The 27,607-nt window shown below is 51.1% G+C and overlaps 2 protein-coding genes across 24 annotated transcripts; one reads left to right on the top strand and one right to left on the bottom strand.

Annotated features, from left to right (window-relative positions):
- The first annotated feature begins 666 nt into the window (after positions 1–666).
- Positions 667–17,810, top strand: DCTN2 (dynactin subunit 2). 2 transcript variants are annotated; one of them, XM_001116148.5, is made up of 14 exons: positions 667–846; positions 1,771–1,839; positions 12,284–12,380; positions 12,584–12,645; positions 12,971–13,069; positions 13,675–13,835; positions 14,030–14,174; positions 14,825–14,890; positions 15,106–15,144; positions 15,320–15,397; positions 15,487–15,558; positions 15,804–15,906; positions 16,017–16,108; positions 17,357–17,810. In XM_001116148.5, the coding sequence occupies exons 1-14, from the start codon at positions 811–813 to the stop codon at positions 17,441–17,443; spliced, it is 1,206 nt and encodes a 401-aa protein (XP_001116148.2). In that variant the 5' UTR covers positions 667–810; the 3' UTR covers positions 17,444–17,810. The 2 variants fall into 2 exon arrangements, with proteins under 2 accessions (XP_001116148.2, XP_077810786.1); XM_077954660.1 differs by lacking the exons at positions 667–846; positions 1,771–1,839 and adding an exon at positions 12,127–12,183.
- A 158-nt stretch (positions 17,811–17,968) lies between these two features.
- On the bottom strand, positions 17,969–27,456 carry MBD6 (methyl-CpG binding domain protein 6). Of its 22 annotated transcripts, none has more exons than XR_013401167.1 (15): positions 27,386–27,444; positions 24,009–24,072; positions 23,681–23,817; positions 23,275–23,377; positions 22,982–23,144; positions 21,710–22,750; positions 20,871–21,532; positions 20,442–20,595; positions 20,084–20,253; positions 19,542–19,958; positions 19,384–19,436; positions 19,093–19,156; positions 18,773–18,942; positions 18,444–18,507; positions 17,969–18,183 (listed from the first exon to the last, which is right to left on the bottom strand). XR_013401167.1 is itself a non-coding variant. In XM_077954624.1 (13 exons), the coding sequence occupies exons 3-13, from the start codon at positions 23,791–23,793 to the stop codon at positions 18,868–18,870; spliced, it is 3,012 nt and encodes a 1,003-aa protein (XP_077810750.1). In that variant the 5' UTR covers positions 23,794–23,817; positions 24,009–24,072; positions 27,386–27,456; the 3' UTR covers positions 17,969–18,867. The 22 variants fall into 22 exon arrangements, 9 of the variants coding, with proteins under 9 accessions (XP_077810750.1, XP_077810753.1, XP_015007604.3 ...); XR_013401172.1 differs by having other exon boundaries at positions 19,542–19,955; positions 27,386–27,442; XR_003720669.2 differs by lacking the exon at positions 27,386–27,444 and adding an exon at positions 25,140–25,455.
- Positions 27,457–27,607: the final 151 nt, after the last annotated feature.

Below are 27,607 nucleotides of genomic sequence, written 5' to 3'. Positions count from 1 at the left end.
ATTAACAAAGCGGTTAAGAACACAGAGTGTTCAGACAGACATGGAGACACCACTTATCTATTTATGAACTTCAGATAAGATTGCCAGATTTGAAAAACAAAAAACAAAAACAGGATGCCCAGTTAAAGTTGAATTTCAGATACATAATTATTTGGGGGTTAGTATACCCACACACACCCACACACACCACACACCACACACACACACCTACTTATTATCTAAAATTCAAATTATCTGAAAGCCCTTACTTGAGAAGATTGCCTAACTTTTTCATTCCTAACTTACACTAAGCGTTTACTAAATTTTACTTCTTGTTTTTATTTTGTTTTTATAATACACAGTATCAAGCAAACTTGTTGTTTTTGAAACCCTGGCTGTGTCACTTATGACTAGCTGTATGATTTAATCTAGTCATTTTATTCCTGGGAGCCCAAAACAGGAATTATAAATGTTCTTTCATTGACTAGCTGAAATAGCTTCCCAAGGTTCGTTATTGTCGCTCCCCGCCCAAGCTCCGGTACACCAAAACTACACATCCCACAATCCTTGGCGGCGTCCCTTGGCCATTACCTCATTCCCTGGCCTCGTTCTCCCCAGTCCCGGCCTCTCCAGGGGTGTGGCAGCGGGGCTGTTCTCGCGACTTTTGCTTTACCCTTCTGCTGTGCTACTGCTGTCGCGAGACTTCCTGCTCATCTGCCGCTCCCTTTGCCGCCGCCTTAGCCCGGGACCCGAACCCAGCCTCTCCCCTATCCGAACACCGGCCCCGGCTCCTCCGAGGCAACGGTCCCCCAGCCCCGTCTCGCCGCCGCCATGGCGGACCCTAAATACGCCGACCTTCCCGGCATTGTGAGTACAAGGCCGGCCCCGGCTTCCCAGGACCGCGCCCCCGACCTCCCAAGGACCCCCAACAGAAACCAGCCCGCGACCCCTCCCGCCTGCAGCCCATCTTCCGCCCAAGGGCTCCCGCCGCTCGTTCTCCGACCGGCCGCAGCACCCCCCGAACTCTTCTGACCCGACTGGGCCGGGCCGCCGGACGGCTCACCAGGCCCCCTTTACGGCAGTCGCCGGTAGCTCGGCCCAGAAATCGACTCCGGGTACTGACCGCTTGTGCCCGGGTGTTTCCACCATCCGTGTCAGCGCCGCCCATGCCCCCGCCAAATCTCTCCATAAGACCCCCACATCCCTAGCCCAGACACACACACTAGACCACTTAGCGATTACCTTCATCCTGACAAGGAAAAGGTTACCATGGCAGAACCCTCTTGTGCCAGATGGGGAGCTCTATCCTTGGGGGAACCTGTGCCCTCCCCCACCTCCCACTCCCATGACAATCCTGGCGTGTACCTTTTGTGCTGCCCTGCCTGCTTCTCAAGGTGTGGGTTGGGACACAGGACCTTGAGTACTAAGGTCCTGAGTCACTCTCAATCCTTGTGCCAGGGTAGTGGTGTACAGGGCCTAATTGGAGGATAGCCCTCACCTTCTTCGGCAGTAGTGATTGCCAAGGACCTGCCCGCTTCTAGATTTAGGGTAACATCGTTGCTATCACTTACACTCACCGTTTACTGTCAGGTCCCAGTTGTCTCCGCTGTCATCCCTACCCCTTGAGACATGGGAATTGACATACTGTTGACTCACGGGGCAGGTGGAGGAGAAAGGACAGAACCCTGGCATCACACCCTGCCTTCTCCGTTAGCTTATTTAAATGGAGTGGGGTAAGGGGTGTTGCGATGCTGGATAGTGAGGTTGGGTGGTCACTGCTTCTACCTGCAGGCCAGGAATGAGCCAGATGTTTATGAAACCAGCGACCTGCCTGAGGATGATCAAGCGGAGTTTGATGCGGTAAGAATGTGTGCTGCCACAGATTCCTCCGAACTCTGACCTTTCTCCCCTAGACAGGTCCTTCCCTTTCTCTGGGGAACTACAGCAATAAGCGGGTATGCCAACCCCAGCCTGGGTGGTATATAGGTTGCAGGACTTGAAAAGACCTTGCTGGGCTTGCAGCCACCAATGAGCAACGGCAGGAGGGAGAGTCATGTCAGTGGAATTACAGCTAACAACATCTGTTTGCAAAGCCCTGATCCTTGGACCTTTTAAATAAAATTGAAATATCTCAAAACAGATTTGGGGCTAGTGACTTAGGCCCCTGGGTTCTAACCCATGGAAATGAATCATGAAGCCTGGGCACTTGTAATAAACTGCTACCGAGAACTAGACTTTGAAATATAGAGAAATACTTTTAAAATATGAATACCCAGTATCCACTGGGCAAGGAATTAAGAAAGTGATTCCAAGATTTTAGAGTAAAACAAATTTGAGGAAGAATTTCATATCAGCAGAGGTGAGATTGTGGTTGCATTTTTAGATCTGAGAACTCTGAGGATGGAGTAATTAGGTGCAGACACATTTTAACTATGAGGGGAAACACTTAGCATGGTTTATTGAATGTGTTCATTCTGTGTTTTTTTTTTTTTTTGTGCAATGCAGAGGAAGAAATGTCACTGCCCCCAATGAGCCCCAGACTAATGGGGAATTAGGATACATATAGGAAACGTATAGAAGGAAAAAAAAACAACAATAAAATTGAGTGAATGGAAATCAACATAGTAAAAACTCTGTTTAAGTGCCAAGGGGTGTGTTTATAGGATGTGTTTTAGGTTCTATTATTTCTGAAGAGAGCTGCGCTGGGATCACATTGGTGATGTGAGTTCTCAGTAAAGGTGTGTCCAAGAGTCATTGCAATATGCAGGCTCAGTTTGCTTGTCTGTAAGTCCTGTGGCTATTGTCTGTGGGGCTCGTTAGTTCTGGGGAATGCTGACTGCTGGCTTACAATGTATGGCTTGGCGTACTCACTTATTTCTTACTTGACTCCCCCATGTGGAAGTGGTTCTTACATTGTGGGAAACACCTTCTCTGTCCCTTCTCCCAGTGGTGTGGTCCTTGTGGCTTCCGTATTTGCTGGCATGCCAATCTATCCCCCAAGCTTGAGTATCTTGGAGATAATGCAGATGATGATGTTGCTCAAGAACCTGGGTGTGCACCTGTCACTCCAAGAGGCATCTTATAGGAAGCTGCCTCTGTCCTCACAGAATAGGAGTGTATACAGTTGGTTCTCTGTGTTTATGGGCTCTAAACCCATGGATTCAACCAACCACGAATGGGAAATATTTTTTAAAAATAAAAAATAGGCCCGATGCAGTGGCTCATACCTATAATCCCAGCACTTTGGGAGGCTGAGGCAGGTGGATCATTTGAGGTCAGGAGTTCGAGACCACGTCTCTACTAAAAAATACAAAAATTAGCAAGGTGTGGTGGCGAACACTTACAGTCCCAGCTACTAGGGAGGCTGAGGCAGGAGAATTGCTTGAACCCGGGAGGTGGAGGTTGCAGTGAGCCGAGATTGCGCCACTGCACCCCAGCCTGGGCAACAGCAAGACTCTGTCTCAAAAAAAAACCATTACAACAATAAAAAGAATACAATGAGATCACTTGGACACAGGAAAGGAAGCATCACACACTGGGTCCTATTGTGGGGAGGGGGGAAGGGGAAGGGAAAGCATTAGGAGATATACCTAATGTAAATGATGAGTTAATGGGTGCAGCACACCAACATGGCACATGTATATATATATATGTAACAAACCTGCATGTTGTGCACATGTACCCTAGAACTTAAAGTATAAAAAAAAAAAGAATACAAAATTTAAAAACACAATATAACAACTATTTACATAGCATTTACATTGTACTAGGTATTTTAAGTAATCCAGAGATGATTTAAAGTATACAAGAGGATATGTGTGGGCTATATGCAGATACTATGCCAATTTATACAGAAGATGTGAACATATGCAGATTTTAGTATCAAGGGAGGTCCTGCAACCAGTCTCCCACAGTTGCCAAGGGACAGCTGTATGCTGAGAACTTTACTGCACTACCACAGTTCAGACTATTCAACTTAGGCTTAGGCTTCTGCCCTTCATGGTGAGATAATGAATAGAACTCTTTCCTTTTGTCGCTGACTGTGATACAAACAGGTAGTTTCACAGTAATCCCCTTTCTAAACAAAAAAAAATATATTGTCATTCCTGTTTGAAGATACTGGGATATCTCTTAATAAAAAGGAGATGATACCCATTCCAGGTGTGGAAGAACCTGATTGTGCAGCTCTGAGTGGCTGTTTCTCCCCCAGAGCCTGAACAGCCTATTTTAGTAGCATCTAGTGGGGTGGCTGATGAGGAGAGGATACCGTGAGTGTTCATTTCCTGTGGCATATTGCCCAGGGTGCCAGTATAGAAGTGCATATGAGCTGAATGGCAAATAGAAGAAGAGTCGAATTGTTTCTGTCACCTAAGGCTCAGCTAAGTGACTCTCTGTCACTAGGGAGGAATGGGGTGGGCAGACCTTCAGCCGCTTCAGGAGCCCTAAGAGCCAAGATGTTTCCTGATGTCAGCTAATGTCTCTGGCCCCAGCATGTCCCTATGGGGCTTGCAGCTTTCGGGAAGTCAGCTGAGTAATGGCTCTGCCGCTGCTTTTAATACTGACGTAAATATGCAATTTGAGGAGCAGTGAATTGTATGCTTAGATAATCTAGAAATGTCATGTCCATGAGGCCTGAGATCTCACCAGCAGCCTGTTTCCTGCCTACCTGCCCAAGACCTAGTATGAGTGACAGTGCACATGACCTGTCTTGTGGCTGAACCATGAGATTTTCAGTCACCTTCTTTTTTTTGTGTATTTTTTTGAGACGGAGTCTCGCTCTGTCGCCAGGGTGGAATGCGGTGGTGTGATCTTGGCTCACTGCAAGCTCCACCTCCCGGGTTCACGCCATTCTCCTGCTTCAGCCTCCCGAGTAGCTGGGACTACAGATGCCCACCACCATGCCTGGCTAATTTTTTTGTATTTTTAGTAGAGATGGGGTTTCACCGTGTTAGCCAGGATGGTCTCGATCTGCTGACCTCGTGATCCGCCTGCATTGGCCTCCCAAAGTGCTGGGATTACAGGCGTAAGCCACCGTGTCCAGCCTCAGTCACTTTCTTAACCCCTGACAACAGCATTCTCTGCCTTAATCTTCAGATTATTTTCGACTTTAATTTTCTCAGTTTTTAAAGTAGGTCACAGGGAACAGAGGATTCAAGGCTAAGTAGTGAAAAATCTGCCTCCCACCCCTGCCTACCACCACTCAGTTCTCTTCCCTAGAGACAACCAATATGGACAGCCTCTTGTGGAACCTTTCAGGGGGTCTCCAGATTTCTTTCTATTTTTTGAGACAGAGTCTCACTCTTTCCCCCAGGCCAGAGGGCAGTGGCACAATCTTGGCTCACTGCAACCTTTGCCTCCCCAGTTTAAGCAATTCTCCTGCCTCAGCCTCCCGAGTAGCTGGAATTACAGGCATGCGCCACCACATCTGGCTAACTTTTTGTATTTTTAGTAGAGATGGGATTTCACCATGTTGGCCATGCTGGTTTCAAACTCCTGGCCTCAAGTGATCCAGCCATTTTGGCCTCCCAAAGTGCTGGGATTACAGGCGTAAGCTACCATGCCAGCCAGGTCTCCAGATTTCTGTCTAAAGGAATAGTGAAGTTGTGTCGACCCCACTGCTCCATAACTTTCTTCCTCAGATTCCTCCACTGTGGAAGAAATTGGGCTACTGAAGGAAAAATGTCCTTAGACATCCCTTAAAGATTTAAATTGCTAATTTAACTTAAACATAAACATTTTCCGATTCCCATAGTGGGGAGGATGGGGGAGGAAAGCATAAAAGATTTAAAGTTTGCTACAGATGATCCTGAATTTTTTTTTTTTTTTTTTTTTTTGAGATGGAATTTCACTCTTTTTGCCCAGGCTGGAGTGCAATGGTGTGATCTTGGCTCACTGCAACCTCCACCTCCCGAGTTCAAGAGATTCTCCTGCCTCAGCCTCCCGAGTAGCTGGAATTACAGGTGTCCATCACCATACCCGGCTATTTTTTTGTGTTTTTAGTAGAGACAGGGTTTCACCATGTTGGCTGACTGGTCTTGAACCCCTGACCTCAGGTGATCCACCCACCTCGGCCTCCCAGAGTGCTGGAATTACAAGCGTGAGCCAACTGTGCCTGGCCAATCCTGATTTTTCTACTATCCCTTTAAAACAATTTTATCAGGAAGTAAAATCTTCTAGAACAGGAATGGACCAGGAAAGGGCGCAGGCTGTAGCCCTTTCCTCCTCAATCTGAGAAGATCTCTTTGCACTTCAGACACTGCCAGGTTAATTGGGGCAATAGGCTTGCTTGGAGATTTTTCTTAAAATGTTTGGAAAACTAATTCCCAAATAGAATTCCACCCACACACACCCCCACCCTAACCCCCGGGCCCACCGCCTGCCTTGGGTCGGTAAGGCTTTCTGCTAATGGCTTTTGAACTGCTGCAATAAGGGAAGTAAATTAAGAAAAATCTCATTAGAAACAATTTAGCTTCTCTCTTTATGGCGTAACTACCCCCAGTAAAAGGGGAAAAAATGACCTAGCCATAGTTTGAGGTGGCCCTGGCAGAGGCTTCATTTCTCCAAAAGGTAGATATTACTGGACACTCCTGAGATGAGAAACAGTAGGTCTCTTCCTTACAGTTTAGAAGATCCTGGAGTATGCTTGATTGTGTTCATTGACTGTTGGCACACTTGAACTTACCTGAGTTTTTCCTAATGCTTCCCCCATCCTCCCTCCTCACCACCTTGCCTGGACACTAGTTTGCACAAGTAAGACCATTCAATGCTTCTTCTCTGCATGTTTTTTTCATCTGCCATCTCGCATGCAATGCTCTGCCACTGTGCTATTGTTGTAGCTAATCGTTTTAAATTCCAGTGAGTCCCTGGCTGGGTCACTGAGGGTCCTGATGGCCTTATGTTTAAAGATCATTAATCAAGGGTTAGAAACAGCTATGATCCATGAATCATTGTCTCTTCCCCTTGTGAGGTCTGCAGAGTAAAACTGTCCAATGGAGGATGGGATAGAAGCATGGAGGCTATAAATGCTTTTGAACATGAGGCATTTAGGGGCTGGAGTTAGAAGAGAGTTGCCTTTCTCCTCCTCAGACTAAGATCAAATGAAGATATTTTTTATGGAACGACTTTCAGCTATTCTAGACAAGGATAGAGAACAAAAGGGATGACAGCCACAGTCCTCAGTTCTTGGCTGTATGTGGATTATCTCTGGGAAAAACTCATTTTAATGTTCCCCTATGCTAGGTCTTCAGAGAAATGTAAATGGGATCAGAAGGAGGTTTATATGCAATTGTAAGATAATAACTTGGATTATTTGTGCTTTTGTGAGTCTTTCTGTTTCTGCACCCCTCCTTTCGCAATGGATGGATGGATGGTCAGCAATATATTGATCCATCCCGGACAGTTTTATTCTACAGCTCTGTCCATCTTCCTTGTCATCATGATTTTGAAGTACCCTGGCTGCAGTGTTGGTGTATAGCCTGAATAGGCTCAGAGAATAGCAGTGGCCACTTTCCCTGTCTGATTTAGAACCTCAGATCTTGCCCTCTGAGGCATAGCCACTTAGCCAAACAGCCCTGGGGGGTCTGGGAGTCTGTTAGTGAAAGAGACTGGGAGTCACATACTAGGTAAGCTGGCACCCGGGGTCAGGGCACTTGAAATCTTCCAATCAAGGTGACTAGTACTACTGCAGGTTATGCAGGAATCATGCCTAAAATCTCATCATCCTTCAACCCACCCATAGGACAGACCTGGAGGTGGTATATACTATCTGCAAACTAATATACCACTTTTCCTTTTCTTTGATTTTCTGTCCTCTCTATTCTGCCCAGTCCACTTGGTTTGAACTTGAGCTTATGGCCCATTGTCTTCTCTTTCTCCTTGAGTTTCTCCCAAGCTGGTTTTAGCTTGGTGGGACAAATCAGAGAAAGGTATAGTGTGTGTACTTCTCCTTTGTGTTTGCATGTGTGCAGCAATGGGTGCTTATGCCCACTCTATGCAGAGACATCCCAGCCTCGACCACAGGACAGGACCTGGAGCCACCTCTAACCTGAACTGAAAGAGTAATCTTTTTTTTTTTTTGAGACAGAGTCTCACTCTGTTGCCCAGGCTAGAGTGCAGTGGCTTGATCTCGGCTCACTACAACCTCCGCCTCCTGGGTTCAACTGCAACCTCCACCTCCCGGGTTCACATGATTCTCCTGTCTTAGCCTCTCGAGTAGCTGGGATTATAGGCGCCCACCACCACACCTGGCTAATTTTGTATTTTTAGTAGAGATGGGGTTTCACCACGGTGGCCAGGCTGGTCTCAAACTCCTGACCTCAAGTGATCCACCCGCCTCGCCCTCCCAAAGTGCTGGGATTACAGACGTGAAACACTGTGCCTGGTGGAAAGAGGAATCTTGGCTGGGACCCTAGCATCATCTAGGGAACGGAGAGGTTATGGGTCAGAGGTATCTGGATGAAATACTGGTGAAAGGAAGCACTTGTTTTTAATCCCACCATGTTTTTTCACATGCACACACCATCCTCAACCTTCCACACTTCCATCTGCCCATCAGCAGAGCTCCTGGAAAGGCAGGGCATACCACTGGATATCCCCTCCTGGCAGTTCTAAACCAGCCTTGCCTCGAAGTGGGAGCCTTATCTATGTTGCCCAAACTCAAATAAGGCCTCTTGGAAATACTCTCACCCTTCCCCCTTGTCTACCCTCCAACCCCTGTGAATCTTGTGAACAGAGGGTTGAAGAAACATGTTCTGCACATGCGCTGGTAGCTGTGAATCTTAGTGTCCCCTGGACCCATCATGGCAGAATTGCTCTGGATCCCTCGGAGCTGCGGAGTGAGTTATCAACCACTCAAGGTGGAGGCAAACGTGCCAGGCTGCGTGAGGGACCAGGAGCAGCCCTGCCTCTTCCCTTGCAGGAGGAAATGAGAATGGATCTATACTTAGGTACTTCATCATTCCTTAAACTCACCATCTGTACCTGACATATTTTGTTCTGTCTCACCTAAAGTCTTATCAGACTTCCTACCTGATCGCTCTCATTGCGACTGATTCTGCCATCCAAATGTCTGATTTTTCACAGCTAGAGAAACCAAGAGATAGGAAGACAAGGGCCATGAACTAAGAAGGGGAACTCCTCTCCTGAGAATCATTGACCCTCTATCAGCTACAAGTCCTAAGAATCTCTTTAACTTCTGCTTCATCTTCTGCCATTTCTAATAGCTTCCCCGCCACCTTAGCCTTCTCTCCCCAGTTTCCTATTCCATGCCACTGGCTTGTAACATCTAACTCCTAGTTTTCAGATGATCCTAAACTGCTGCTGTTAATGGCAACGCTTCATGACATCCTCACCACCAGAGGGAAAAGGGTCTCATGCTGTTCTTTCTCTTGGGGTATATGGTGACCCCAGCTGAAATTTCTTGGCCCCTAAATTTCACTAGGCTCCCCTGGGGCCCTGTGGTGCAGTGTGTTTGAAGACTGTCATGTAGTGCATGTGACAATTTGCTAATAACAATTTTGTCTTTTTTTTCCCTCCCTCATCCCCATTCCCCCACTCCCTTTCCTTTTAACTCTTTTGATTTTCTCACCTCTGGGGAAACCACAAGGAGCTGGTAAGAAGCCTGACCTTTCATCTGCTTTTTAACGGGGTGTGCTATGATGAGCAGTTGTTTCTCTGTCCTTTAGATTCTACTAAATCTTTCGTTCCTCTATTCAGTCCCACACACAGCCTTTTCCTATCTCACAAGTCACTGTAATTGTACTGCCCCCAATTCATGCCCCAGATCTTCAAGATACTGCTGGAGTAGGTGCTACTGGAGGACTAGAGTGTGCCCCCAGGCCACAGCCTTGGAGAGGCTCCAGAGGATGCCAGCGCCAGGTAGCCCAACTGGCCCAGGACACTCTCCCACAGCAGGAATGAAAATGCTGTCTGTCCCTGTGACTGTCCAGAACCTCTGAGACTCACCGTCTGTGTGTTGACCCTCTTTTACTCCCTGCTTTCGCTACTTAGGAACATAAATAAGAAAGTAGGCTCCCATCTGCATAGTGCCCGCCCATAATAAGGGCTTAACAAATGGTAGCTATGATTAATTTTTTTCCTGGGTCTGTAGGTTATGCCTCCCATTCCTCTTTTTTAAGAGGATTAAACAAAAGAGGATGGGTGGGATTGGCCTGGATTGGGGCTTTCACAGGGAGAAGTGGCATGTTCCTGAGTATGAACTTCAGAGAAGATGGTTGTCTATCCTTAGCCTGAGCTCTTCTCAGTTGATAAGAGGCCAGAGACCACACAGCTATTAGATGGGTGGGTGTTCTGGCCGTAACATTTCAGAACAGGTTAAAGAGATAATCATTTGGGACTCAAATGTCTCTTCCCCTGGGCACTGGCATATGGGACATTGAGTCCTTTTTTTTCCCTTGATCTATAGCTTGTGCCCCTTTGCCCAGTAATTCCCTGAGGAAGAGGTAAAGATCAAAGTTGATAATTTGTCCTTTCCCCCTTCTTCCCTTATTTTTAAAGCTGCCACCCACACAGATTCCTGCTCTGACTAATAGAGCAGAAATGAAGGAAGGAGCTTCCTTCTATCTGCTTTTCTTTCTCAATGATGTCCCACCATGTCCCCCTCACACCCTCTCCCCACATACCTACACAGAGGCAGAGGTTCTCAGTCCTGGCTGTAGGTTAGAATCACCTGGACATCTGGCCCTACCCCAGATTAGAATCTCTAGAAGTGGGCCCAGGCCTTTTTCTTTTTTTTTTTCTTTTCTCTCTCTTTTTCTTTTTTTTTTTTTTTTTGAGACAGGGTCTCACTCTGTTGCCCAGGCCTGGAGTGCAGTGGCATAATCTCTGCTTACTGCAACCTCCACCTGCCAGGCTTAAGTGACCCTTCCACCTCAGCCTCCTGAGTAGCTGGGTCCACAGGCATGTGCCACAATGCCCAGCTATTTTATATTTTTTATAGAGATGGGATTTCCCTCTGTTGCCCAGGCTGGTCTTGAACTCCTGAGATCCACCCGCCTTGGCCGAACTTTGGGAAGCCAAGGCGGGTGGATCACTTGGACCCGAATTCCAAATGATCCACCCGCCTCGGCCTCCCAAAGTGCTGGGACTACAGACAGGCTTGAGCCGCCATTGCCTGGCTGTCTCTTAAAAAAAAAAAAAAAATTTCTAAGTGATTCTAACATGCAGCCTGGGGTGAGAACCATTGTTCTAGGTGAAAGAAGGAAGGTTCATTTTGCCTTCCTCCTGTAGATGGTGGAAATGTCATCCCCAACAGAAAAGGACTCCTGGGTCTCCCTTCTACTTCCATCAGTACTCTGTTGGGAGCTGTCAGGCTTCTGACAATTGAAAAAGGGACATGCAGTCAGGAGTGCTTGGTGCAGTCTTGCTGTTGTCACTGGAATCTGAACAGCATGTAGATACCTAGTAAGGAGGGAACCTCTCTGCTTCAGTTTCTAGGGTGAAGTCTCTTTTACCACCTACTGTGTCCCCTGTTTTTGGAAGAACTTCAGTGCTGAAAGCACGGCAGAGGAGTCAGGGAGAAAAATCAGGTGCTGCAGCATCTCTGAAGAGATGCTGGGCTGTCTCCATTTCAAAGCTTACATGTGGCTCTTGCCCACGGATACTCTTGGCAAGCAGATATTGCCTATGTTAGTTGCTTCTGAGATGTCCCATAAAGATAATCCAGTAAGCCCTTGCCCCTTCTCCCTATCCCTGAATTTGCTGGCCTCATGGCAGCCTGGAAATCAGGCTTCTGGTCAGGCCCTCTGTTGGCCTTCTTTTTGTACTAAGAGCTGTGTCTTACCTTCAGCAGGTTTAAAGTCCTAACATTCACACTCAGGGTTAGTGGCTTGATTATCTGCCTTCCCTCCTCTTTCCTTCTAGCAAGGATAGGAGGTTAGCATTAAAATGAACTTGCTCAGCGGGCAAGGAGATTTACTTTTGGGAGGGGGAGGTTAAAAGAGGTCAGGTTGGTTTCTTGCCTTGAGTGCATGGTGTGTGCCAGACAACTGGGAGGGGTAGGGTGGGGGGATGGGAAGGCTTATGTACAGAGAGGGTGGGGAGGTTATTCTCCCTCTGTTCCCAGTTGAATGAGGGTGTTAATATTTATACAACTGAGGCTCCAAATTTACCAGGAAGCTTCAGTTTCCTAGGTTGAGCCTGGGTATGCACCTTGGAATAGAGCCACCCTTCTTTCCCCTTGGACAAGTAGGGCCCAGTCACCTAATGGTTTGGGGATTTTGTGGGATAGAGTAAGTTCTAGAGTGGGAATGAGTCTGTCTGTGTCCTAAACTCCCTGTTCTTGCAGGAGGAGCTGACAAGCACAAGTGTGGAACACATCATTGTCAATCCTAATGCTGCCTATGACAAGTTCAAGGACAAGAGAGTGGGGACAAAGGGACTTGGTGAGACTGGACTGGAAGTTGGGTGGGGGGAAGACTGGAGGGTAAGCATGAGAAGTGGTTTCCTGTCCTAAGGTCTTAGTGACTTGTGCTCGGGGGAAGGGGTCCCTCATGGAGATCTTTTATGGAAGCCTGGACAGTCACCTAAGACCACAACTGCCTTGGGCCTAGATCAGGTCTTCAGTTCCATCTTCTTTTCTTGGCAGATTTCTCAGATCGTATTGGAAAAACCAAGAGGACAGGATATGAATCTGGAGAATATGAGATGGTTTGTTGTGTGTGTGTGTTGATGGGAATGGTGTAGTGACCCTATCTAGCAGACATGTAGTAGGGAGATCAAGGGATACAGGTGGGATTCTGTTTCTCCTCTGTTCCTGAGGAAGCAGCAGGATGCAGCCAGGGAACCTCTGCCCCACTGCTGTTTGTTCTGGAGAGCCTCCAGCCCTCTGGCTATCCTCAGTTCTCTGGTACTAGGGTGTTGTGGATTCTCAATTGGATATGATACCTTTATGACTTAGGCCCAGGGTGTGGATGAATTCTTGAGGCTCCCTATAATGAGATGTATAACATTACCCTCTGTGCTTGCTCTCTAGCTTGGAGAGGGTCTGGGAGTGAAGGAGACACCCCAGCAAAAGTACCAGCGCCTACTGCATGAGGTCCAAGAGCTGACAACTGAAGTTGAAAAAATCAAGGTAACTACAAACTCTCTTCTCCCCTCTCTGTTGTGACTTACACAGTAGAGGAAGACCTCAAGCAAGAAGAGAAAGATTCCCTGTCTGGCCGGGCATGGTGGTCACGCCTGTAATCCTGCCACTTTGGGAGGCCAAGGCGGGCAGATCACCTGAAGTCAAGAGTTCAAGACCAGCCAGGCCAACATGATGAAACCCCATCTGTACTAAAAAATACAAAAAATTAGCCAGGCATGGCGGCACATGCCTGTAGTCCCAGCTACTCGGGAGGCTAAGGCAGGAGAATTGCTTGAACTCAGGAGGCGGAGGTTTCAGTGAGCTGAGATCATGCCACTGCACTCCAACCTGGGCGACAGAGTAATACTCCATCTCGAAAAACAAAAGAAAGATAGAAAGATTCCTTAAGCTCATTGATAAAGGGGCTAAGGTTTCCAGAGTTTAGAAATATGCATCCATCTGTATGCAGTGCAACATACAGGTGGGCAGTCTGTCATGCTAAAAACCATCCCAGTGACCTCCAGCTACAACTACCTGTAAAGGGCTTGACCTGTTTTTTTGCTTTTTGATTCATTCTTGCCATCCCCCGATTCTACCTTTTTTCACACTAGACGACAGTGAAGGAGTCAGCCACAGAGGAGAAGCTGACCCCTGTGGTGCTGGCTAAACAGCTGGCAGCCCTGAAGCAGCAGCTGGTTGCTTCCCACCTGGAGAAGCTGCTGGGACCAGATGCTGCAATCAACCTTACCGACCCTGATGGCGCCCTGGCTAAGTGGGTACCCTACTTTGTTGAAAAATCATTGCTGATTGGGGTTGTGGATGGATTCAGCCAGCTACTGACAGGGGTGCTAAGTGGCCAAGAAGTGGCCTAGATGTTTCTTAATGCTGATTATGAGCCAAAAGTGAGGGAGAGTGACTGACCCTCCTCCTTCCAGTCATGATATTATTACTCGGTCTCCTAACTAGGCGCCTACTGCTGCAGCTGGAAGCAACGAAGAACAGCAAAGGTGGCTCAGGGGGAAAAACCACTGGGATCCCCCCAGATAGCAGCCTTGTCACTTATGAACTACACTCTCGGCCTGAGCAGGACAAGTTCTCTCAAGCTGCCAAAGTAAGTGTGGATACAGCGTTGGTTGGGAAGCCAAGGGGAGACGTGGCCCTAGAGATTTTCCTGTCTCTCTCCAAGGAGAGAGTGCTGGGAAGGCTTCTGATTCCTCTGATTCCTCTTGATTCCTCTTCTGATTCCTCATTCTGTATGTTTCTTTCTTTTCTTTCTTTTTTTTTTTTTTTTCCCAAGACACAGTCTTGCTCTGTTGCCCAGATTGGTGTGCAGTGGTGCTATCTCAGCTCACTGCAAGCTCTGCCTCCGGGGTTCACACCATTCTCCTGCCTCAGCCTCCCGAGTAGCTGGGACTACAGGCGCCCACCACCACGCTGGGTTAATTTTTTGTATTTTTAGTGGAGATGGGGTTTCACCGTGTTAGCCAGAATGGTCTCCATCTCCTGACCTCATGATCCGCCCACCTCGGCCTCCCAAAGTGGGGGGATTACAGGCGTGAGCGGCTTTACCTGGCTTCATTCTCTATGTTTCCCTTGCCCATCTACCTTCGGTTAAGATTTTAAGATTGTGGCTAGGTATGTGTTCCAGGGAAAGGAGTTCCTTGGGGTGGCAAGTGGCATGCAGAGTAGAACAGGATCGTATTCCTCCCACTGCAGCAGCAGGGAAGCAGATGGCAAATCTCACCTCCTTCCTCCCACTAGGTCGCAGAACTTGAAAAGCGCCTGACAGAGCTGGAGGCAGCTGTACGTTGTGATCAGGATGCTCAGGTCAGGTGTTCTCCTGTACATAATCTGAGCCTTAGATCCTGCAACTCTAGGCCTTAAGGTCTACGACATTCCACATAAGCCTGGGAGGAGTCATCAAAGGGCTTCAGTTACAGGGATCAGCTAGTGGGTTCCCAGCTAGAACCAGGAAAGATGGGAGAAGATGATAATCATGGAGATACAAGGACCACTGACTTCTTCCCTCCCTTTCCCACCAGAATCCCCTTTCTGCAGGTCTACAGGGAGCCTGTCTCATGGTGAGTTTGGAAGAAACTGGAGTGTTTGGATTACAGAGGGGATAATTGGTTTTGAGTTTGCTTTGAGGATTATTTTTGAGTTTGTAGCTATGTATTAATTTAGTGGAATATGGGAGGCCTCTTCCTAGTCTGATCCTTTCCTCTTCATGATGCTTGTCCCAACTCTCATCCCCAGGAGACTGTAGAGCTGTTGCAAGCAAAGGTGAGCGCCCTGGACCTTGCAGTTTTGGATCAAGTAGAGGCTCGGCTACAGGTATTAAATGGAGGGAAAATTAAATTATGGATAGCTTGGGACTTTGGAAGCCCTGGATGCCCTATCAACCTTAAAATCTGTGTTTTCAGAGTGTCCTGGGAAAGGTGAACGAGATTGCCAAGCATAAAGCCTCTGTGGAAGATGCAGATACACAAAGCAAGGTCAGGAAGACACCTTTCCCATCTCCTTTCCACTCCCTCAGGTTCTCCGAGTGGCAGTGTCAAAGCATGAGAACACACTGACTCCTCAGGTCCCCATCTTCATAAGCTCTTATCAGCTGGCAATGTCAGGGCAGTGCTTCCCTCTGCCCACTTGATCCTTTTCCCCACTATGGTGAAGTAGCAGCCTGTGCTTACTGACCTGGCTGCCTCAGTCATCCCCTGTGGGCCCTATTGTGTCCCTTCAGGTGCACCAGCTATATGAAACTATACAGCGCTGGAGCCCCATTGCCTCCACCCTCCCTGAGCTGGTGCAGAGACTTGTCACCATCAAGCAGCTGCACGAGCAAGGTGGGAGGCCAGCTGCGAGGAGTGCTAAGAGAAGTTGAAAAATGGGCAACTTTTGGTCCCCTCCTTCGTCTTGGATTCTAGTCTCAACCATACTTTTCTTACTTTTGTAGCCATGCAGTTTGGTCAGCTCCTGACACATTTGGATACCACCCAGCAGATGATTGCTAATTCCCTGAAGGACAATACCACCCTCTTGACCCAGGTGTGTGCCCCTTTGTTGATCTGCCTCCTTTTTCTAGCATGTACAAACTACGTTCTCTAGTGTTACAGGGTTCTGCTGTAGCCTATTTTGTAGCATGGTGGTGTGGCAGGGGGTTGGTCTGGAGTCTCCATCCTGTTTTCAATGTGAAGGCCCTTCGACAACTTATTTAACCTATGAACCTCCATCTTTCCATTTGGGAAATTATACCTCCCTCAGAGTTATGTAGATGAGGTGAAATAATATAGGCAAATTGTTAGGGGCTAGTGAACATGTTTTCTTATAAAACCCCACTCTTTCCCTCTGTCGTCTCAGCTTTACTCTCCCTGATAAGCACAGTACACTGGAAGGAATCGGGGCTTTGAAGTTAGAAGTCAGGCCCTAATCTGGTTCTGTTGCTTCCTTTCTGACCTTGGACAATGAGCCTCACCTAGTTCCTTCATTCTTTTAGTAATGCCTGGCACACAGCAAGTCCACAATTTCTTTTTATTATTTTATTTTTTATTTTTAAGATAAGAGTTTCGCTCTGTTGCCCAGGCTGGAGTGCAGTGGCGCGATTTCAGCTCACTGCAGCCTCCACCTCCCAGGCTCAAGCGATTCTCCTGACTCAGCCTATTGAGTAGCTGGGATTACAGGCACACGCCACCACACCTAATTTTTGTTTCTTTTTAGTAGAGATGGGGTTTCACCATGTTGTCCAGGGTGGTCTCAAACTCCTGACCTCAAGTGATCCACCTGCCTCGGCCTCCCAAAGTGCTGGGATTACAGGTGTGAGCCACCGCACCTGGCCGCAAGTCCACAATTTCTGTTGGAGGCACTATTCTCAGTGCTGGAAGGAGCATTAAAGTCGAGAGACCAGCATCAATCACAGGATCACTGAGATAAATGAAAAAATATATAAGGACTTAGAATAACATCCTCTTCCTCCAGAGCAGTTTTCTAACATTTTGAACTAGTGAAACGCTCATTTCAACAAAATCTTATTTAGCTCTCATTGCATAAAACATTTTAAAAAACTGTTCTGGTTGAAGTCAGGATGGGAATTCTCAAGAGTCCTGCCTGCTTGGCACACCTAGAGCTTGGTCTGTGGTACTCTTAAGGGTAGCTTGAAAATTGGTGCTATAAACATCCCCCCTCTGTGGCCCACAAACTGCTTCCATTTCTTGTCTTCTCTCAGAGAATTCCTTCAGGTCCTCATCCAGTTAAGCATCTGGACCTGACAAAGAGTAAAACCTCTCTACCACTTTGTAGGTGCAGACAACCATGCGTGAAAACCTGGCCACAGTTGAGGGGAACTTTGCCAGCATTGATGAACGGATGAAGAAGCTGGGAAAGTGAGCACATTTGGGAGCTGGAGAACAGGGGTAATCCCTACCCCTGTGAACTGTTAACAGCTTACATAGGGTTTCCCCTTTACTGTAACTCTAGCATCCCCATCCCATTTGACACTGGGGGCAAGGGTTCTTCTTGCATGTGGGGTTTACACCCCTCCCCTGATGAATAGAGTGGTAGCTAGGGGTTATTAGAAGGTGGTCTCCCCTCAGGCCTGGGGGATAAGGACGTGGGCCCAGTCACATGCCAGCTCATGTCCAATATTGCTTTGCCTGGTGTGGGGAAGGATTGGGTCTTGTCCTCCAACACAGCTTCTGTGGCTGACTCTAATACTGTACAACTCTTTCTGACCATTAAATGCTGTTGTACTCTGTGTGGCCTCTGCTGTGTTTCCTGGGGAGGAAGCAGCACTAGGACATAGGCATTCATCATAACAGGCAGTCTAAGCCACTCTATACTACAACAGATGGATTTAAATTGTAACCTGTTCTTACCAAAGAACTAAATAAAAAATGAGTACAGAGCCAGAGCCAGAGGTTCAAAATATTCTCATCTGTTAAATTAAGAGTGTCTCCCATAGAAAAGCAGTGGAGGCCCCATAGGGCAAGTACAAAACAGAATTAAAACTCCCAAGGGTCTTGTCTTTACAAAAGAAAAGGCAGGAGGCAGCCCCTGGACAGCTGGTCATGCTGGCCGCTCCGGTTGGACCACGTTGCATAATCCTCAGTCGCATCATCACAACGTCTCTGAGCGTTTTGATGGGGGGAGAAGGGGCAGTGTAGTGTGTATGGGAGGAGAGGCCCAGAGGGCTCTCTTTGCCCCCTTACCCCCTTTTTTATATCCCAGAGGAAAGTGGGGGGAACCTGGCTACACCTTGAAATGAGGCTATGTGTTTCAAACCTGGGGACAGGGGTAAGAGGGGATCTGTGCTTTGAGCAACCTGAGCCAGAGGCAGAGGGGTGTTGGAGGGGTAAGGGGAGGATGCATGATGCTTATTGCTTTGTACCTTTCACTGGGAAGGAGGGCAGCAGCCAACAGTAGCTCACAGGTTTGTAAACTGAGCCTGTTGGCTTTAAGAAGGGAGGCAATGAAATCGAATTAAATATAAAAGAGTCATTTGTGCAAAAATAACTTAAACAAATAAAAGACCTGGGGAAGGGGGTGTTCCCCTTAGCGCCTGGTGGGGAAAGGGCCACATACCATCCCCCCCCAGGCCTTTTCAGTGACATGGCTTGGGGGGGAGGGGGTGAACTTCCCTGCCCCCTGCAATGGCTCAGGATGGGATTGTAGGGAAGGAGTTGCATTTGTGCTCTGAGTGGGGAGTAGTGCCCCCACCCACTGTCCACAGGTGCAGGTGGCTGGCAGGGGCTCCCAAGGCTCAGCACTCAGCTCTCCCCAATCAGGGTTAGATCCAGCTCCAGGTATGGCTGCTATGGGGCCAGTTTCCTCCTCTTGTTTTTGGCAGGACGGCCAGGGCGGGCCCGGGGAGGCAGAGGGACAGCCGCCTAATACCAGAGGAGAAGTTGAAAGAAGTGGTCAATTGCTAGGTATCAGGAAGTCGTCTTTTCTCCCCACTCCCTCTAACCCTCCTTTACTTCTGTTGCCTCATCGCTTACACCCTACCCATACACCCACCCACCCAAACACACACTTACTCGGGCTGTAGGGCTGGGTTCCAAGGTAATGTCCTGGCGGGAACTATTGCTGTTCCGCGTAGGGCTGCAATAAGGGGCACAGATGATCAGCAACAGCTCCCAAGCACCAGGTGAATTTCAGAAGTTTGGGTGGGAAACTTTTTACATTTGGATAGTAAAGGCATAATATCCTTACTCATATTCAAATAAGTATCTGCCCTTTTGAAAACCAAGCCACTATTTGGACATTAGAACTGTCCAAACCAAAAAGAAGTAGGCAAAGGCCAGCACTATAGTAGGCCCATCACTCACTTGTATTTTCTCCTACGGCCACGACGAGACTTTCTGACTACTCCCGGGGGCACCTGAGAAAAGATGGACTGTGTGTGTGGGAAATTTCGAAAAAGGTACCACAGCCCCAGCCCTTCCTCAGAGCCCCTGAGCCCAGACTGCCAGCACTCTGCACTCACCTTAAGGTCCTCAGAATGGGGCCCAGGAGGGGGTGGATCCTTGGGCTCAGCACCCCCTTCAGCCAGCTCCCCATTATGCTGCCAGTGGTGGGTTCTTCTTGGGGACCTTTCCATTTGTCCATTGAAGCCACCACGTGTCCCCCATTTGAGGGCCAGTCGGCCAGGCTCCCGCCGGCTGCCAGGCTTTCGGCCCCGGGCTGGCCTGGCCTCACCATTAATGCCCCTAAGTCCCCCTCCTCCCCTCCGGCCCCGTTTCCCTGACCCCCTCCCAGTGAGCAGCTCAGGGACTGGGGGGTCGGGAGAACCGTGGGGTGGGGCTAAGGCACTGAGGGGAGGCCGGGCAGGCTCTGGTTCGAGGGCTGAGGCGGGGCTCTCAGGGGGTAGACAGGGGGCTTCTGGCTGCTCTGGAGGGATCTGCTGGCAAAAAATAAGTTCTCAGTCAATCCCAAATACGGTCCCTCTTCTGCTATAACTCAGAAAGCCCTAAATTTCCAGTTTGAGAAAAAATTATCTCCCTGACAAACACATGCCCACACCCTCACCTGGAGACTCTGTAGCAGGCAGGCTAGGGGACTAGAAGCCTCTGAGAGGGGTGGAGGAGCTCCCCCCCCAGGGAGGAGCTGCAGCCCCAACTGGCCAGAGAGAAGAGAGCCAGGAGGCTGCAACAGGCCAGGGAGGGCTCCAGGGCTGCTGGTCAGCGAAGACAGGTCACCTGTTGAGAAATTATAGTCAGGGGTCTCTCCCTAGGCAAACCAATTAGGCTGAGCAGACCCTACTATTCTCTTTAGGCTTTATCCAGTGGCCAAAGACTTTCTTCCCCAATTTATTCAGCCACTACTCCCAAGTTTTACGGCTGCTTTTTCACACCAAGAGTGTGAATTCACACTCCCTCAGACTCACCCAGCAGGCTGGCACCCAGCAGAGGGCTAAGGAGTTGGGGGGGTCTCCCTGAGTTGGAGGGGGCCTTGCCCAGAGAGGAGGCTCCCGGGTCAGTAGTTGCCGTGGTGACACTGGAGGTAGGTGGTCCAGGTTGGGGGGCACTCAGGACACAGGGCTAAGAAAAAAGAATGATTCTAACACGTGTGTAAAATACTCAACAGATTTATAGTGCTTTCACATCCACTATCTGACTGAAGCCTCAAATGAGATAAGCCATGCTTATTAAATACAGACACAATTCTTGTAGTCATCCTACCCCCAGCCAAGAACTAAGGCCTCCCCAAAGGCCCCAAGGAAGAGCTCAGGAATGAAACTGAAAGCTTTTGATTCCCAGCTCCCATCTCTCATTCTACATTGTGTTCTGTCCCAGCTACTCACCCCCATCCTCACCTGGGGGGGTGTCCCCGAGGGGGGATCCAGGCTGGCAGCCAGCAGCGCAGAATTTAAAGCTATGAGGGTAGGGGGGGCTGAAAGTGGGGGGAAAAGTAGGGGCGACAGGTCTCCCAAGCCTGAAAATGGCTCCCCACTTGGACCCCCGGCTCCCTCTGCAGATCCCTCCCCATCCCCAGCTGTGGGGCCCAGAGCCAACAGGGGCAGGAAAGAGGCAAGGAGGTTGCTGGGAGGTGCTGAAGGAGGTGGAAGAAGGTCTGAGGGTGGTGGAGGAAGCAAGGAAGCCACCAAAAGCGAAGGCCCTTCAGGCTCTCCTGGGGCTAGGGGAGGACCAGGTCCTCCTGGTGGGGGTAGCAGGGGCTCAGGAGGAGGCTGTCCTCCTCCCCCAGCCAGCACACCAAATAAACTGTGGTTGAGCAATGGAGAAGGTGGAGGCTGCCCCAGACTCAGAGGGAGAGGCAAGGCCCCAAGCATCCCAGGGAAGCCAGCTCCACTCAGTGCCAGGCCCTGCTCTGGGCTGGGGAAAGGGAAAGCCTCTCCACCAGCCAGGGGAGGCAGAGGGCAGGCCGGGCCCGCCCCCATCCCCAGCCCTTCGGATGGGCTTTGAAGCACAGGGCTGGGGACTACCGGGGCTTTGGAGGCAGCTGGTGGGGCAGGGGCACCTGTAAAAGAGGAGAGAAATTCAGCTCAAGGGAGGCCCTTTCTCCCAGCATCCAAAGAAGCCAACCTCCCTGCCCCCAACCCAGAAAACCCTCAAAGAGCTCTCTGAACATTCCCCTAAATGCCTTGGCTGCCTCTTTCCATCCAGGATGAGGAAGGGCTCCACAACACTCACATACCTGGCACACTGCTGAGGCTGCCACTGGTGGTCCCAGGCAGGGAGGACTGGATAGGGTGCCTGGGCTGGGGAGGGCTCCCTGAGGAGAGGGTTGGGGGAGGAGGAAGGTGTGCATCTGACCCCAAAAGGTTAAAGCTTCCATCAGAGTGGGAAGGGCCAGGGGTGGGGAGTCCCAGCAGGGACAGCACAGAAGGGAGAATTGGTTGGGATGGCTCTGGGAGAGAAAAGGGTTGGGGGACAGGAGCAGGGGCCCGAGGACGGCTCCGTCTAGGGGTTTGAGGGCCTCTCCCTTCTAGCAATCGAAATACAGTAGGGGGTCTGCGGGGACGACGCTGAGAGGGACGAAGTGATGAGGAGTGGGAAGCTGAGGGCACCGGGGCACGGGGCCTTCGGCCCTGTAAAGTGCTGGGAGGGGGTAGTGGGGGATGCTGTGCCTTGGCTGCTGCAGAGAGTAGGCTGCTAGCAAGGAAGGGGGGTGCCCCAGGCCCCTCCACCGTGGGGGCCCCTCCCAGGGGCCCCAAGACCAGGGGCAGGTGCATAGTGGCTGAAGACACTGGTGGCTGAGTGGCAGGACCAGGGTGGGCGGGAAGATTATTGCTCGGGGGCAGGGGAGGGGGTGTTAAGGCATCACTACAGTGGAAGAGAGGAGGGTCTGAAGGTGGTGAGGAGGAAGCATGAGGGGCCGGAGGAGAGCCCAGGTCAGAGGGTACCAGGCTGGATCTGAGGGCAGCTCCCCAGTTGTATGAGGGAGCATTGAGGCTGATAGCAGGTGGAGGAGGTGGGGCTGGAGAGGGGGCATTGCCCCTTGGGAGGAAACGGGGGCTGCTACTGCCCCCAGAAGGGACTGGGTCAGGAAGCCTTGGTGGGAAAAGCCCCCCAGGGCCTGCTAGAGTGGGGAAAGCCTGGGAAGCTGGGGGTGGTTCTGGGGGAAGGGAGCCAGGACCCCCATTAAGTGGAGTTGTAGGAGGAACTCGACAGGGAGGGCGGGCAGAGGGGGGCCCTGGGGACACAGTGTGGAACATTTGGGGGCTCGCTCCCTCTCCTGCAATAAATGAAAAATGAAGGGTCAGCCTGTGGCTCCCCTTCCAAAAACTTTCTTTTGTCTTCATTAGTCCCATCTCCCACAAGTTCCCAACCTCCCTGTGCCCTCCTCTCACCACGTAGCTCCCCACCCACTCCCCTTTCTCTTTGCTCTCTCTCATGGAACTCCCACCACCAGCCTTCCAAGCCCTTAGGTTTTCCTCCGTCTTCTGTAAAGTGGCAGAAGACTCACCAGGAGAAGAGTGTGAGCAGGTGGTCTCCATGCTGCGGTACAGAGTTGCCATAGCAACAGCTTTCCGCCGGTGGTTGCACAGCTTGGTCATGTCCTCCTCTGATGCTGGCCCCACCCCAGCCCCACCCAGGGTCACCGGGGCCAAAGGGTCAAAGTTGAAAACCTGTAAGGTGGAAAGCAAGGACAGGGACCCTGAGGGGCTGGAATCTGTGGAAAGGGCTACCTCAGTCAGTGATTTGCATTAAGACTTTTAGCTTATCTCTGTACTCTCAGGCACCCCTCACCACTCTGACCTTGGGGACATTAAGTGGACACTCCAGACCGCACTTGCAGGTCCCATCGCTGAGGAGGTAGCTCCGGGTTTGCTCCAAGGAAGACAGCTCTGTGCCACTTGGACTGGAAGAGGACAGGGTCAGAGGACATGGCGTTAGCTGGCAGTGAATCAGGCAATACTCCTAAAGCACAGTGCTTAAGTTACAGATCCTCCTAGAAGAACAGAGGATAAGGAATGTGGGAAGACACAGAAAGAGGGAGAATGGATTCAAAGGCCAAGAGCTACAGAAAGCATAAAGGCTGAGGAAGGAAGGGGAAGAGAGGAGAGCAATCGGGTACCAGAGAGCTGAGCTGAGAGGAGAAGCGGAAGAAAGAAAACCCGGGCAACTGGAGTGGCAGAGCTTGGGGACCTGGGAAGATCCGTACCTGATGTAGAGCACAGCACCCTCTCGCACACAGCGCTGCCAGCCGATGGGGACAGATGTGGCCACAGGGCCCCCAGCTCTGTCTGCTCCACTGCTCTCATTGCCCCCATTCATTGTGTGTAATCAGCTCCCGCGTGCCTGATAACACAGACATCCATGTAGGCACTAGGAGGATTAAACTGGGCGAGGTACCTGAGGGAGAACTCCAGGAAGGCAAAGGTTGTGGGGAGACCCAAGAAAACTCAGGGAAAGCCCCAGAGGAGCAAGGGGAACCCCTCAGAGAGCTGGGAGGGAGAATGAGGAGTCCTCTGCCGTATCACCACAGCTACCTGAACATCTCTGCAAACATTGTGGGGTCCAGTCTAAAGCCGGGGCCACCAGCTTAGCCCACACCTGCAACGCAAAGTAGAGAGATGGGACTATCAGGAGTCTGCCCAACTCTGAAGAGCACCACAGCCCAGCACCCTCTCAAGAGAAAGATCCTTACATCCTCTCAAGAGAAAAATCCTTAACAATGTGAGGCAAGCGCCTATAAAGACCTCGGGGATCTGCTGGCTTAGTCTACAACCATCCTTTCCAAGCCCAGTCCCTAGGGACCAGAGGGTCAGAACCTCAGCTCCCTGGGACCAAGAAAGTCTAGCACAATTCTTAGGCATATGAAGGGCAAGGCCTCCGTCCATTCGGAATTGAAGACTTCAACCAGGAGTATGGGCACATTCCCATAATGCTAGGCCACTAGGAAGTTTCCCAGAGTGTCTGGCTCCTGTCGTTCCCTACCCAGGAAGATGATATAAAAAGTACAGATTGCCCCACAGGTCACCAGGCAATTGCCCAACTGCCCGCTGGGGTGGTACCAGCAGAACTCCCCCCATGCCTGCTCCATCAGACAATCGCTGATCTAGTTCATTCGGGTCTTAAAAGGTGAGGATCACAGCTCAGTCTTTTCCCAGGATCCTGAGAAGCTCCTGATTTTCCCTCAAGCCTAAGGCAAAGAGATTCAGTACCTCCTATCCCACTGACTCCAAAAGAGCCTGTTCTCCGATATCTCCAAGAGAGCCTATCCTCCAATAGGAGGGGAAGCCCCTCCAATCTGCAGGTATCCTCCCCAGACTCACCATCGCTCCCACCCCACACTGGCGGCTTCCAAACTTTCCCTCTCATAACAAGGCGCCCTGTCACCCAGACTGCTTCCCTCAGCTTGAGGAGGAGGGGAAGGCGCACGAAGTAGGAAGGAACTTGGGGAGAGGGCGGGCGGAGGGTGGGCGAAGCACTGAGGGGAGGGCGGTGAAGAAGGCAGAAGTCAGGCAGTGAGAGGGAGAAGCGGCGGGGGCAGGTGAGGGCGGGGGAGTGGGGATGGGGCCGGGGAAAGGGGCCGAGAGGACGCGGAGGGGGCAGAGGGTAGGGACAGGAGGGGAGGGGAGGGGGAGGGGCAGGGTGGGGGGGCCGGGCCCCGCACTCACCGCGGCCCATGGTTCGGCCGGCCCCGCCCTGCGCAGTCGCGGCCCAGAGAGTGAGTGGGAGGGGGTGGGAGGAGGGTCGGTGGAGCCCGAGCCTCCGGTACGGCCCCGGCCGGTCCTAGCAGGAAGCGCCGCTGCCGCCGCCGCGGATCACCGAGCGGCCTCCCGCGCATGCGCCATGGGGGCCAGGGGCAGCCCTGGGGATTCCGTTCCCAGAAGGCACTGCGCAGGCTGCTGCCGCTGTCGCCGCCGCCGCCGTCGCTGCCGCAGCCACCGCCGCAGCCACCGCCGCCTCCGCCGCTGCCCGGCCGGGAGAGGGGCGGGGCCGGGCCCCCGCCCAGCGGACAGCGACGAGCCAACTGGAGGGGCCGCAGTGCGCATGCGGGAGCGCGCCTACCCCTCCCCCACAACCCCCCATTAATCCCCAAGAGAACAAACACCCCACGCGGCCCCCCTCCCTCCGCGGAAGGATCTGCGCCTCTCCCCAGGCCACTGGTGGCCAATCCCAGCCCTCCTCGGGGAGGGGCCCCTTCCAAAGCCACAGTCTGTTGCGGGAGCCAGGAATGCCAGGTCCGGGAGGGGCCAGGCCCGAAAGATGAAAGTCGCGACTTGCCCTGCCCCGCCCCAAAGGCTTCCCGGGTAGTGTGCTGGGACTTGACCCGCCTCTCCAGGTCAACATGTCACAACACGACCTCGGCCTGTCAAGTCACATGACCTCTGCCTGTCACTGACAACCTGGTCTGTCTTTAGGCCAGGAGAGACCATCTGGTCCACCCCCCACACCACCCCCATTTTCAGAGGGGAAATGGAGGTGTGGAGCAACGGAGCAGCCTAACCAAAGACCTGTCACAGAAACACCACTCCAGTCACAACCGGCCTTGTGACAGTTTCTACTTAAACTCTGGCTGCCCCCATGAGGGTATGACAGGATATGTAACAGGCCACCACATGGCCTCTGTTTTCAAGGCACAAGAAAAATACTTTGCATTCTGCGTGGTGCGTTTTACTTTTGTTCAAGTTGCCTCCAAGTTCATGGTTCTCATTTTACCCTTACAACTCGTTGATTTACAAACAAGGACGGTAAGATCCCTTGGTAAGTGAGGGGGAGTTGAGGCTAAAATCGCGGCCCCGGTCTCCCTAGTCCACGGCGGTCCTGCGCTGAAGTGCACTTACACGTCCCAGGATGAGACTCCGCTGTAAATCTCGACCCGAACACCTAGGAGGCAGGCCTGTGCCGCGCTCCTCACAGCAGGGAGTCACAGGACTTGCTGTCTGGTACAGCAAGAGAGGGTCTTGGTATTGGAGAAAGCCGTAAGAGTACAGTGGGGGAAAATAGGTGGCCAAACAGAATTGGGTCCACTGGGTAAAATACATGACTTCTGGCAGGCTGAGGGCTTAGCAACTCCAAGGTAAAAGTCAAGGGCGCTGTTGTGAGAGAAGCGGAAAATGACTACCAAGGGATTCCAGTACCTCGGCCCCTTTTGGGAGATTTACGGGGCTAGACCACCCCGGGTTTTTTTATTTGTTTTTCGTTTTCGGTGAAACGTAGTCTCGCTCTGTCACCCAGGCTGGAGTGCAGTGGCGCGATCTCGGTCACTGCAACATACGCCACCAGGGTTCAAGCGATTCTCCTGCCTCAGCCTCCAGAGTAGCTGGGATTACAGGCGCGCATCACCACACCCGGCTAATTTTTGTATTTTTAGTAGAGACGGGGTTTCACCATGTTGGTCAGGCTGATCTGGAACTCCTGACCTGAGGTGATCCGCTCTCCTCAGCCTCCCAAAGTGCTGGGATTATAGGCATGAGTCACCGAGCCCGGAGACCTCTCTAAGACTCTCGAGATGTCGACAATCCCAGTGGATGGATACCAACTTTCAAAGGAAAAGTTCAAAAGGCCTATATGACCATTAGCTGGGAGGGGCCAAGGAAAATGGGAGTCCCTTATAGTGGAGGTAAAACGCCGACTAAAGCTCGGTGGGCGGAACAGCAGCTTCTGGGGGAGACAAGCGGCAAAGAGGCTCCACACGACCGACTACGGACGGCCAACGCTGATAGCCGTTGGGGCCGTTGGGCGCCGGGAGCTGGCGCCCCGCCCTCTCTCCTTTCCCCCACCCTCTGCACCTCCCACCACCCTCGTAGTCCCCTGCGCGTGCGCGTGCAGACACCGGTTGCCAAACATTGCATCATCCCCGCCCCCCTTTCCTCCCCTCCCCCCGCTACACTCCCCTCCGCGCGCGCGCATGACTCACCCACCGCCTCCGTGAAGCCTCGTGACCCAAAGCCACTTCCGGGTCCGACACTACGTCGACCCCCTAGCGAGAGGGAGCGACGGGGGCGGTTCTGCGGAGCTCCTGAGTGGCGGATACGAGGGACGAGGCGGGGCCAATGCCGGCGTGCCACTTTCTGATTGGTAGGTTTTGGGGTCCCGCCCCTGAGAGGAGGGCAAGGCCATGGTAAAAGATTACAGCTAG

This window comes from Macaca mulatta, chromosome 11 (assembly GCF_049350105.2).
Source record: "Macaca mulatta isolate MMU2019108-1 chromosome 11, T2T-MMU8v2.0, whole genome shotgun sequence".
Taxonomy (NCBI): Eukaryota; Metazoa; Chordata; class Mammalia; order Primates; family Cercopithecidae; genus Macaca; species Macaca mulatta.
The sequence above is the reverse complement of the archived record's forward strand: the minus strand, read 5'-3'. Positions and strand labels throughout refer to the sequence as shown.

Coding starts and splice junctions, on each gene's coding strand:
- DCTN2 (XM_001116148.5), top strand. CDS start 811: ATGGCGGACCCTAAATACGCCGACCTTCCCGGCATT. Junction 15,145..15,319: donor TACAGGGAGCCTGTCTCATG/GTGAGTTTGGAA, acceptor TCTCATCCCCAG/GAGACTGTAGAGCTGTTGCA. Junction 16,109..17,356: donor ATACCACCCTCTTGACCCAG/GTGTGTGCCCCT, acceptor ACCACTTTGTAG/GTGCAGACAACCATGCGTGA.
- MBD6 (XM_015152118.3), bottom strand. CDS start 23,793: ATGAATGGGGGCAATGAGAGCAGTGGAGCAGACAGAGCTGGGGGCCCT. Junction 23,378..23,680: donor GGTGCTGTGCTCTACATCAG/GTACGGATCTTC, acceptor GTCCTCTTCCAG/TCCAAGTGGCACAGAGCTGT. Junction 20,254..20,441: donor GCTGGGTGCCAGCCTGCTGG/GTGAGTCTGAGG, acceptor ATTTCTCAACAG/GTGACCTGTCTTCGCTGACC.